At 39.0% G+C, this 11228-nt stretch overlaps 1 protein-coding gene across 2 annotated transcripts; it reads right to left on the bottom strand.

Moving 5' to 3' along the window:
• Positions 1-689: 689 nt before the first annotated feature.
• Positions 690-9844, bottom strand: dcaf8 (DDB1 and CUL4 associated factor 8). Of its 2 annotated transcripts, none has more exons than XM_086270829.1 (13): positions 9577-9844; positions 8994-9076; positions 8808-8903; positions 7989-8644; positions 7319-7459; positions 7131-7225; positions 6766-6876; positions 6491-6621; positions 5942-6049; positions 5687-5817; positions 5031-5150; positions 4135-4251; positions 690-3154 (listed from the first exon to the last, which is right to left on the bottom strand). In XM_086270829.1, the coding sequence occupies exons 2-13, from the start codon at positions 9037-9039 to the stop codon at positions 3047-3049; spliced, it is 1860 nt and encodes a 619-aa protein (XP_086126955.1). In that variant the 5' UTR covers positions 9040-9076; positions 9577-9844; the 3' UTR covers positions 690-3046. The 2 variants fall into 2 exon arrangements, with proteins under 2 accessions (XP_086126955.1, XP_086126956.1); XM_086270830.1 differs by having other exon boundaries at positions 9003-9076.
• Between the last annotated feature and the right edge of the window lie 1384 nt (positions 9845-11228).

Below are 11228 nucleotides of genomic sequence, written 5' to 3'. Positions count from 1 at the left end.
ATATGGTCTAGGTCCTCACTTTGTCTTCCTACAACAAAAAAAACACATCTAGTATGTTTGGAAAAGTTGTGTTTAAAAGAAATTCTCTGTTTAACATAAATTTTTCAAAGGCAGGCTTATAATTCTGTCCTCTGTGCATCTTATTTTTTGCAAACTGTTTAAGATTCATTATCAGTTACAATTTTTCATATTTTAGCAACATTAATGGCAATTTAAAAATCAATCTGTTAATAAACAGCATGATATTCATGATTGTACTACAATCATGTTTTATGCCCTTCTAAAATCTATGGAGCCATGGACCAATTTACCTGAATATGAGAGTCAAAGTGATGATATTTTAGATTGTCTGTGTTATTTTCATATTTGACCGAGCATCAATGAAGTGGATGAGTACATCATTAGAAATTAGTAAACCTTAGCAGTGAACATTTAAATGAGACAGTTTAAAAAAAGAGCAATAGTGATTGAAACATTCAAAACCTAAACAGGTCTCTGTGTGTCTTTGCTGGGTTCACAAAGCTGGTGTACAGCCCCACTGTTTTTTTTAATCACCCTCCTTTACAACCACCAGTTTGCTACCACAAGACACACAAGAAAGGTCTCTGCAAATCCAATGACAACATTTTAAACACACACAATAGGGCAAGCAAGTGTTTTAACAAATGCAAAAGAATGAGACCATAAAATGACAACATCAAGAGCACTGTTTTTGTTTATTGCACGAATCGTACTTATTTCCAACTGAACTGGTAGAACGCAATATTAGGCAGTGGTGGGGAAAAAACTGTTCATCAAAAGCTGTAATATGTATACAAGATACCCAAAATAGCCAGTGGGAACATCTGGATAGAACTGTCTCAAATCATGGATTGATATCTAGAAAGGAAACACTGCTTTTTGTTTCTCTGGGAAGAAAAAAAGAAAAAGTCAATACTTGAAATGATAGCAGTTCTGTTTATAACAGATGTCATAAGAAGAGGAAAAAAAACAGAAAATGGTCATGTCAAGACATGTTTTTCTCTGGATTTAAAAGTATTTTGTCCTCATATAGAATATAAACCTCTGGATCATTACCAATCAAATGTTCTGACATTTTTTTCTGAAGTCGAACAGCATTTGCTAAAGTCTTTTTTTTTCTTTTTTCTTTTTTTACAGTTTTAATATATATTTATATATATACATATAAATTCAACTAACTACAGTTCTCATAGAAAATGAGAAAAGCTGGACTTTTATCGCTCTCACACAACAAATGACTGGCAAGCATATTGACTCTGCTCCTACCCCCCATCCTCATCTTTGAGCTGCTGTCAACACAGCACAGAGACAGGAGTGATGTGCTGGCTGCTAACACCTGACCTGGCTCAGGTGGAATTCATTTTAAACCTTTTCTTTTGTTGTTGTTCTTGCCATAAGCTAGATGATACATTGGTCAGGCTTATTAAATATACTAAATGTGAAGCTAACACCATCAGGTACTTAGCATTGTTTTATACAAAGGGGATGCAACCCAGGGATGTGGCTAGGCTGGGTCTGTCCAGATAACCAAACCAACTAATAAGCACTAAGTTATAACACTGTATGTCAATTTTTTAAGCCAAATCTCAAAGCCTAGAAAACTTCCTTTCTGGTTACTCTCCACCATCCTCAGTGACAATTAAGATTGTCATACAGCTTAAACAAACATAAAATGTGATAAGTGGAGAGATTCAAATGTGCTGCTATGTGGACTGAACCAGGCTAGCCATTTCTCCCTTGTTCAAGATTCATGGCAAGAAAATGAAAGTTAATGTCCAAATTTCTTTAAGGAACCACATAAACATCTGCAGCCCTTTATCACTCCCATCTCTATTGGCTCTTAGGCAGTGTTTCAACTGCAATTAATCCAGGTCGTTTCTGGCTCTTTAAAATGACAAATTCCCCAACAGAGCCCCAAATCAGTCCTTAATTCCTACACATATGCTGAACACCTTCTACCTCTCAATTTCTGTGATCACTGAGAGGCGAACTAAATAGAGACTGAGGGAGGAAGAGGAAGAAAGAGGTGAGGAAAGGCTGGTCAAAACAAAGGAAACCACCTCTTCTCAAGTCATGAAACACTTAAGTGCAAAACACCCCCGTCTCAGAAAAAAAAAAACATTATAAAAAAACCCCCAAAAAAACCTAAACTGGATTTTCCTATCACACACTCAGTGCACATTTTGTCTGTCTCTCAAACTAAAGCATCCCTGATTCAAAGTGCACTCAGTAGTGATGGGGGCAGATGATGGAAGGAGGAGAGGAGGGAGTGGCTGAGGGCAGCATGTAGGATAATGCAGCACGTAGAGAGTTAGTACTTCTCTGGGAGCAAACAAGTGATAGATGCAATCAGCTGTTTGAGCTAACAGCCTAAGAATCAGTATGATACTGGGAGCGGGGGCCGCTGGGCTCTCCCTCAAAGTTCAAATCTTAAAGGAAGTCACATTTAGGGGATGGCTTGAGTGTATAAACCCCTCCTCAACACAGAAAAGTCAAAAGCAAGAGGTGTGTTACTAAGAGAAAGGGGATTGTGTGCTGGTGATGTATAGCTTACTACAGGTTGCCTAAAGCTGGATGTATATGTTGCCATATACACACAGTACATCATTCTGGGCCTAGACAGAGCATTTAATTGATGTATGGACAGCCAAGGACCTCCAAATGGTTCATAGGGGTGTAAAAGCAGTTACTAACCTCACCTCTTTGAAAAAGTCTCAAAAAAACAAAACTAGAAAGGGATTCTGGAAGTGTGTCTGTAGTTGCCATATGCACACTCGTAACTGCTGAGAAACCTGGTGCTAAGCATCTCTGTCACTATCACTCTGCTTCAACAGTATGTTTAAGTAAATGTGTGTTTATCTGTGTTTGTGTGTTAAAAAAGTCTGTGGCTCGTCAGTGTTTGAATGTGCCAGTGTGTCAATAGTGCTTGCCTATGTGCATCAATTCAAGGGCAATAAAGTGTGTTTATGTATGTGTGTGTGTTTATGTATGTGTGTGTGTGTGTGTGTTTATGTATGTGTGTGGCTCATGATGACATGCACTGGACGTGATCTGGACCTCCGTCCTCTTCATCTGAGGAATCTGGAGAACTCCAAGAATCATCTGTGTCTGCATCTGCACCCTCACGGCGGGCCTGGATTTGAACCAGAGAAAAGTGACAATGAGCAAGTTAAATGAGTCACATGCAAACATCCTAGGGCTGTGCGATATGACCAAAATCTCATATCCCGATATAAGAATTCCATCGTCCCGATAACAATATAAATCACAAAAATTTAACATTTCCTGTAAATTCTGTGAATCTCAGGCAACTCGACTTGCGTGAAGTGTTTCCAGCTGCGCGTCCTTCACCCGGAGTCGAGTGTTTTAACCGATGCATGAAACTATACATTTTTGGACATAAGTTGTATTTATTACACGGCGTGCTGCGGGTTGCCTGTTCTAATGTTTGAGTCTAAGGTTTATTTTTTAGCACCTGGCGGCTCTTTTTTACTTCTCATCCGTAAATAATCTGCTCTTTCACGTGATTCAGTTCATTTTGAAAAGTCTCAACAGGATCTTGAGCTTTATTGTGAAAGGTTTATGTGGAACATAAACAAGCGGACACGCGATGCTGTTACCATCGTTGTTGCTAACCACAACGCATAAAAACAGGCGCTTGTCCGTCCGTAGCGTGGTTATATTACATATAAGAGAAAGAGAGAACTTTAAGAAATTATTATAGCCACTACAGTGACCATCAAAACGATGAAAAAATATTGCCGTAAACAGTTTATTTTGCGACACCACGAAACAAACGATAGCGTAAAATGAAACGATAGATGTTTTTATATCGTCAAACGATATATATCGTTATATCGAACAGCCCTAAAACATCCCATCTGTTCTTTTCAGAAAACTGAAACATTTTCAACATATTGGATTGTTACTTTTTCAGATTTTCTTCCAACATAAATTATTTTTGCAGAGACATTACATAGATGTATTAGAAAATTGCTTCCCTAAAGACACTTTTCATAACTTTTTTCAAAAATATTAACTCTTCCCTGTCAATCCCTGTCCAACCCCTACCCCCCAAAAAAGAAAGTAATTTTGGACTTGTTGAGATCTCACCCTTGCAGGTCTCCTGTTTCTCATGTGTCTCATCAGGAACCACAACAGCTGGGTGTCGTACTGATCGCCGTGGCGCACACTGTCCTCGTCACGCTCCCGTTTGTTTTTCTTCATTACCTTCTCAAACAAAACAAAATGAGTGTGAATATGGAGGACAGAGAGGGTGTAATATTAGCTAACATGTCCATGTCCTTGATGCAAAGAGAGTATATGTTATAAAGTAAGATTTAATACAATTATATTACCACTGAAATTAATTTAAGCCCAAGAGTAGCTGTTTTGTTACTGGTTGTTTAGCCAACATTCATCTACCCATTACAGTAGGTTAAATCCTTCATTACCATTTGTGAACCAAGTAAATGTCATTTGCTGATCTCTTTCTAAAGAATTGGTGTAATGCCTCTTCCAGACCAAACAAAAAAACGCAGCGGCCTAACAATGCAGTCAGATTTCCCGGAAGGAAGGTCTAAAGGTACTGTATGATGAAAATTTTCAATTATCACAGTGACTAATAAATAAATAAATAAAACAGTTATAACATATCTGTTTCATTCTGGGTGTGAGGCTTCCATGTTTCAACGTTGGTCCTCTAATGCTAAACAATGGGGACTTTTTACCCACAGAGTGGACAAAGTGGAGTTACACAACACACAAGCGGTCGGCTTCTCACATAAATAGCAACTGTACAGATGAAATTAGGTCTGTACACATTAGGTTTTACAGTCAAACAGGCAAATGTGTTGGGGCACATTTACTTCCGTTTTCACTTTCAGTAGTTTAGATAAAATCTTAAACTGGATTCATTAAAAATCTGTGTGAGTATCTGCAATATCACAATTACATCATTGTAAAGCATTCATTTGTCTGAATTCACACAATAAAACAGGATACAATACCTCTTTGAGACCCTTGAGTCCTGTGGGGGTTTCAGCTGTGGGGGCCCACAGTTTGATGTCATGATCCAGCCCACTGGTAGCCATACCTGGCAGATGTGGATGTGGCTCCAAACAGTTCACCTGTGGTTTTCAAAGGTCAAACGTACAGCAGATAACACATTGATGTTCTAATTTATATATAAAAATGAAAACTTAAAAGTATAAATACATAAGTCTGATGCTGCAAATTGCTACTAAAAACAAGTTATTGGAGTGAAACCTTCAACATCTAAAGCAGCGGTCCCCAACCTTTTTTGCACCACGGACCGGTTTATGCCCGACAATATTTTCACGGACCGGCCTTTAAGGTGTCGCGGATAAATACAACAAAATAAAACTAGTATCGGTACCAAAAAAAAAGAAGATTTATTCATAACACACGCGAAAAGACTCAGGAACACCGAGTTAACGATAAAAACAATAACAAAATAACGCTGAAAAATGATAAAAACCCTGAAAACCATACATTTCAGACCTGAGCCTCAACTATCGCGGCCCGGTACCAAACGACTCACGGACCGGTACCGGTCCGAGGCCCGGGGGTTGGGGACCGCTGATCTAAAGGGTCTTACAAAGTTGTCTCATTCAAAAAAAATCTGTGGTACTTTCCCACTCACCACTCCTCCTCGGTCTCCCTCCATAAACTGGACAATACGAGCAGAGTATTTGTCCCATAGATAGATGTGCCCACAGTCGCTGCCACTGACCACAAACTCACTGCATGGCCCATAGAAATTCACCCCCTTCACTGTGAGCAAGAGGACGGTATTATATCAATGCCAGAAACGCAAAAATGACCTGCTGACAGCTTTATTTTGTAGAGTTGTCTATACCTTATACAGCTTATTTAAAATAATTTTAAAAAGTAGTACCTGTGGCATTATTGCGGTGACCCTTATATCTCCTGAGATAGTCTGCCCCATCACTGTGGTCGGAGTCAAACAAGTAGATGTCTTCATCATTGTAACTAGCCAGGAGCTCTGGACATACAGAAAATGTCAAACAGCCATTTGCTTAATTTCCTTTAATGCAATAAAGGCAGAAGTTAGTCATGACTTTCATAACTTTTGACTATGCACACATCATTTATATATGCCAAGCCAAAAGTTGATAAATTGGTGTCATTGGCACTTTATCTGACCTTATTGGTTTTCTACAAAAGATACACATTTCAGAAGAAGAAAAATCCTAGAATTTTAGTCAGTGAGCTAACTCCTAGTTCTATTTCAATGTCACTGAGATTGCACAGTGGTTGCATCACATCACACAAGAAGGGAAGAGGTTTGAACTAAAAAAAAAAAAAGGAAAGAAAAAAAAAGACTAGATCGAGGAATTATCAAGGGTCTGTGTCCTTATTTTTAAGAAATATTTCTAAAAATGTTCATAATAGAATAAGAAAAGAATGAGAAAACTTATTTTACCTGTGCCATCGTGACTGTACACAAGGCAGGTTATGTTGGTTTTAGACTCACTGGATACCAGATGTGAGGGACAAAACTTTTTCAGTACACCATTGTTATCATTTTCATTAATCTTCCTCTGGTCATAGATCCTAAAGAAAGTGAAAACAAAATACTGTCAGAAGAGAAAAAGAGTCAAAGAATAACATTTAAGTGACAAAATTGTATCATACCACAATGATAATGGATTCTTTAGAGTGGGGAAAAAAGCATTTTTACTATTCCCTGGTTCATACCTCACATACTGATCTCTCCCGCCAACAGCAAAGTGGTGTGTCTTTGCTGGGTTCACAAAGATGGTGTACAGCCCCACTTTTTTATCACCCTCCTTTACAACCACCAGTTTACTACCACAAAGATACAAGGAGACACAAAAGAACACCAGTATTACCACTGATCAACCTAAAAAAAATTTTAATCTGTTTATGTGTTTTGCTCACATGGTGCGCAAGACAGTTTTGTCAATCCACAGCAAGTCTCACTCTACACTCACTGTGACAAAACTAGCTGAATGTGAAACTTAATAGTACTTAGCTGAGAGCCATTGCACAGAATTCAGTTATGTGAATACATAATGATAATAAAAAATCTTGACTCTTACTTGGCAGGGCGGTCTAGACGCAAGTCAATACCAAATACAACAGCATCCTCTCCAGCTGACAGAAAGGAGCAAGGTGAATCTGGCTCAAGGGCCAGCTAAAAAATACAAAACAAAAAATTGATATGACACCAATTCAGCTGTCTCTAAGAGTCTTAAACACCACTGGACAAAGATTTCCTCTCACAGACCTTGTGTGCAGCGCCTTTATGCTGTGCAACCCGTTTCGTGTTCTTGCAGCGCTGTGTGGCAGAAAGCTCAGCCACTCTGATCTGACCATCACGAGCACACATGGCCAAGGTGGAGTCCCCACTGTGAGGCAGGAACTTTGCCTAAATTAAAGCCAAGGGTAGCCCAATCATGCATTTTATAACCACAATTTAACTTGATTAAATTATGCTCATGAATTAGTCACTTCAATCTGTCTTGTAAGTTTGGTTTTTTTTAATAATGGATTATTATAAAATAATAAAAACAATAAATAAATCATCAAATAGCAATTTACTGCTTGTCTCTAACTTAGTCTTGTTTCCACATTCTACTTTTTTATCACTGTTTCTGTGGTATAATGATTATAGCTTCTTATAAGAAAAAGTCCCAGAAAGCTACTTATTTTGTCTCAACAACAAACAATCAAATAAGAGAAGAAGAGAATATTAAAAAACTACTCAATAATTTAAACATCATCTTATTAACTCTTGAAGGAAACTGAAGTTTTTAGAACATTAAAAACCCCCCACAGATTTTTCCTTCTGCTGTATCGAACACTAACACATTACTATTACTAACATTTATTTGGAAAAATAACTAAAGGACTAACTAATAATGAACCTCTACCGTAGTCCTATTTTTGTGTTTTACCTGAAAGACATTGCTCTTGTGTCCACTGTCAAACTCCAGTTCAGCACGACGGATGGCCCAGTCCCAGATCACCACACGCAGGTCATCGCTGCCTGATGCCAGGCGTGTGCCTGATGGATTGAAATGCAATGTGTTGACACAACCTGTATGCCTCTCTAATCGGCCTTGGAGCTCCAGCCTTTGCACGAGGCCACGAGCCCCACACACGCGCCTCACAAACTGGTGTGAGTCCCTGCCGATCTCTCTGGAGCGCAGCGAGGGTACCGCCCGCCACACAGGACCACGCATGTCACGGAGCTCTGCCCCGAGCCATGCCTCCATAGCTTCATCATCATCGTCGTCGTCATCATCATCTTTCTGTTCTTCTTCATCATCATCATCGTCGTCGTCATCATCATCTGAACTTGAGGAGTGGTTAGTGCCGCCGCCAGGTCTGTTTCTCTTTCTAGCTGCCCTTTTCCCACCATCTTTTTCTTTGGCCTTCTCTCGCCTTCCTCCCTCGCTCTCCCTTTCACCATCCTCAGTTAAAGAGTAGAGGCCGCTGCCGTCCATGCTGTCTGTATCTTCATCCTCTTCTCCCTCCCTGGTTGTGCCCGTCTCTCCTTCTACATCTGGCATAGATTTGTCTCCAGATGCTTCGGCTGTTTCTTTGGGAGCTATGGAAATAGAAACGCCCAATATAAGGTTAAAGCAACACTGTCACATAGGGAGATTCATAAAATACATAAAGAAAAAGACAAATATGTAGATGGTTAGTCATATATAGTAGGAAAAACTCATTATGAAATTTTTCCACCATACTAAAACTATAAGAGTTACCATTTAGAGAGGAAGACTGTGTTTGCCCCTCTTTGCTTCCAGAGGCATCCCCCTCTTTGTGTCGGTCTTCTCCAGGCTCCTTTTCTTCAGAGCCACCTATTGAAGCCAAACATTTTCTCTGATGAACTCTGATGACTGCTGCGGAGTATGACACCATGCACTGCTGTCATTAGTATATAAACTGACTTGTTTTACCGTTAAGCACCGTGGATTTGCCGTCAGCCTCAGCCATTGTATCTGTGAAGTCCTGCGTCGACCCGAGGTACAACCTCGTGTTGGACACAAAAACAAAATTAATGGTGCATTGACAACTACTCAAAATCAGACTGGATAGTTTGTGTGCTATAAACGAGGCGACGCCACGGCTTTCATTTGATAAGCTCTTGCCAAATAGCGACTTGACACTATTTGCAATAGGGTACAAGTTACCTGTTAGCCCCGTAGCTTCCAAACTAACAGTCTGGCTAATTTTACAAGCTATACACCGCTGCATGTAAAGATATAAACAAACGAAGTCGTTTGTTAGCCGAATCACGGGCCTGTTTTGCTTTGTGATATTTAACTATGTATTGTCCTGTATAAAAGAACTGCTTGACTGCCTGACAGTTATTACCATAAGCTAATGCTACCTAGCAAACTCGAGGCTAACAAATGTCGAAACTAAAACACAGTTTTCTAAGTTGTGCTGCACAACTAACCAGCTACTGGTCAAAATGCAAACAAGCGGCTAGCATTGCTTATACTCGCTAACTAGCACAGCTAGCGTTACCTGTAGTCGAAGGCCCGACGAGGCGTACTTCTTAGTTTAGTCTTAATCTTTATTGCAGATTTATTTGCTCCACCTCGCTACTCAGCAAATGAGCTAAGTGCCTTGACTAGGAACTCTATGACGAAAAACACACGACATGAGGAATGCGTGCATAAAGCTTTTTTGAAAAGTCAGACTATATTGCGAGCTAGCTGCGTTCACATAAGATTGCCTGCTCTGTTTATGTTTTGACGGTTCAGCTTTTTCTTTTTTTCTTTTTTTTTCTAGTTACATTTCCGGTTTCGTGCTCGCATGTTTTTTTTTCTACCGGAAGTTTGGTACGCAGAGATTAACCATCGGCATCAACAACGACAATAATAATAATAATAATAATAATAATAATAATAATAATAATAATAATAATAATAATAATAATAATAGTATGAACAAGACGATATGCGCAAAAACCTTTGTCCTGTAGTTGCTGAGACCACTGGGATGGGTCATATTGACTAATTACAGTACAAGAAACAGGCAGAATCTCTTCTACAGCACACAAAGTGAGATTATCTTTAAAAAAGCCAGCAATACAATACAAGCTAGTGGATGAGAACAAGTTATATTTCATATCAACGCTTCTTTTCCTCCGCAACAGTAATAATAATAATAATAATAATAATAATAATAATAATAATAATAACATTGATGATGATAATAAAAATAAGAACACATTAATAATACTTAAAATTAGTTTATATTTAATTCAAGTGAACATTTAATTTATTGAACATCAGCAAAACGCAGAATTTGCAAAACACTGAAAAGAAATTGCAAATGTTTAATTATTTCATTTAAATGTTTTTCTATTGAACAAAATGTAAAGGTTATTAAGGTCAAGACCAATTGCAAACAGCAAGAATAACACCGGAGGCTACAAGGTCATATTAATAGCCTAACAAACCACTGAACACCCCCCCCCCCCCCCCCCCCCCCCAAACACTCATTCACACACTTACTTACATGTGATTCTTTAGAGCACAGAACAAAGACTGCAATGATCCAAGTTCAGTCTAACGATGATACTACTAGCACAAGCGTATTCATTCATTTATACAGTTCACCGAGATGCCTGTTGTGAGGCGACTGTTGAGTGTATGTTGCTCAGTTTATCCATATTAAATTTTCCACATAATGTAAATTAGACTCAATCCATCATGGTAGCCTTAAATTTCCAAGTCTTCTGGGTAGGGGAACTTCAGTGTATGTGGCTGATTGGGACTTTTTAATTTTGGGACCTTTTTGGTTTTCACCTATAAGGCCAAGGGATATGTGTCCACAAAGCCCGGGCTTACAAATAACACAACTGTCATAAAATGACAATTATGTCGAGTAGGCTGTAATCCACAATGATTTTGAAGAAAGCTTGTACGTTTCTGGCGCCCCCTACAGGTTGTTGTAAAATGCTCTGGCGTTATCACGGCATAAAAATCGCGATCCTTGATAACTGCACGCATGCTTATTGAGTTCTGACAAATTTCCTACCAATACTTTTGATGCACAATGGAAGCCACGTCTTTTTATATTGTTCCCTATATCAGTGCATAGCCGTCTGGCCAGTATAGGGCACTGACTGCGGTCGTCTGACTTTTCAAGTGGTGTTTATGGTGGCAGAA

This window comes from Aulonocara sp. 'chitande type north' Nkhata Bay, linkage group LG18 (assembly GCF_057382095.1).
Source record: "Aulonocara sp. 'chitande type north' Nkhata Bay isolate Kocher_YH1m ecotype deep benthic linkage group LG18, A_spYH_male_GT1.1, whole genome shotgun sequence".
Lineage (NCBI taxonomy): Eukaryota > Metazoa > Chordata > Actinopteri > Cichliformes > Cichlidae > Aulonocara > Aulonocara sp. 'chitande type north' Nkhata Bay.
This window is presented reverse-complemented; position numbering and strand designations above follow the sequence as displayed.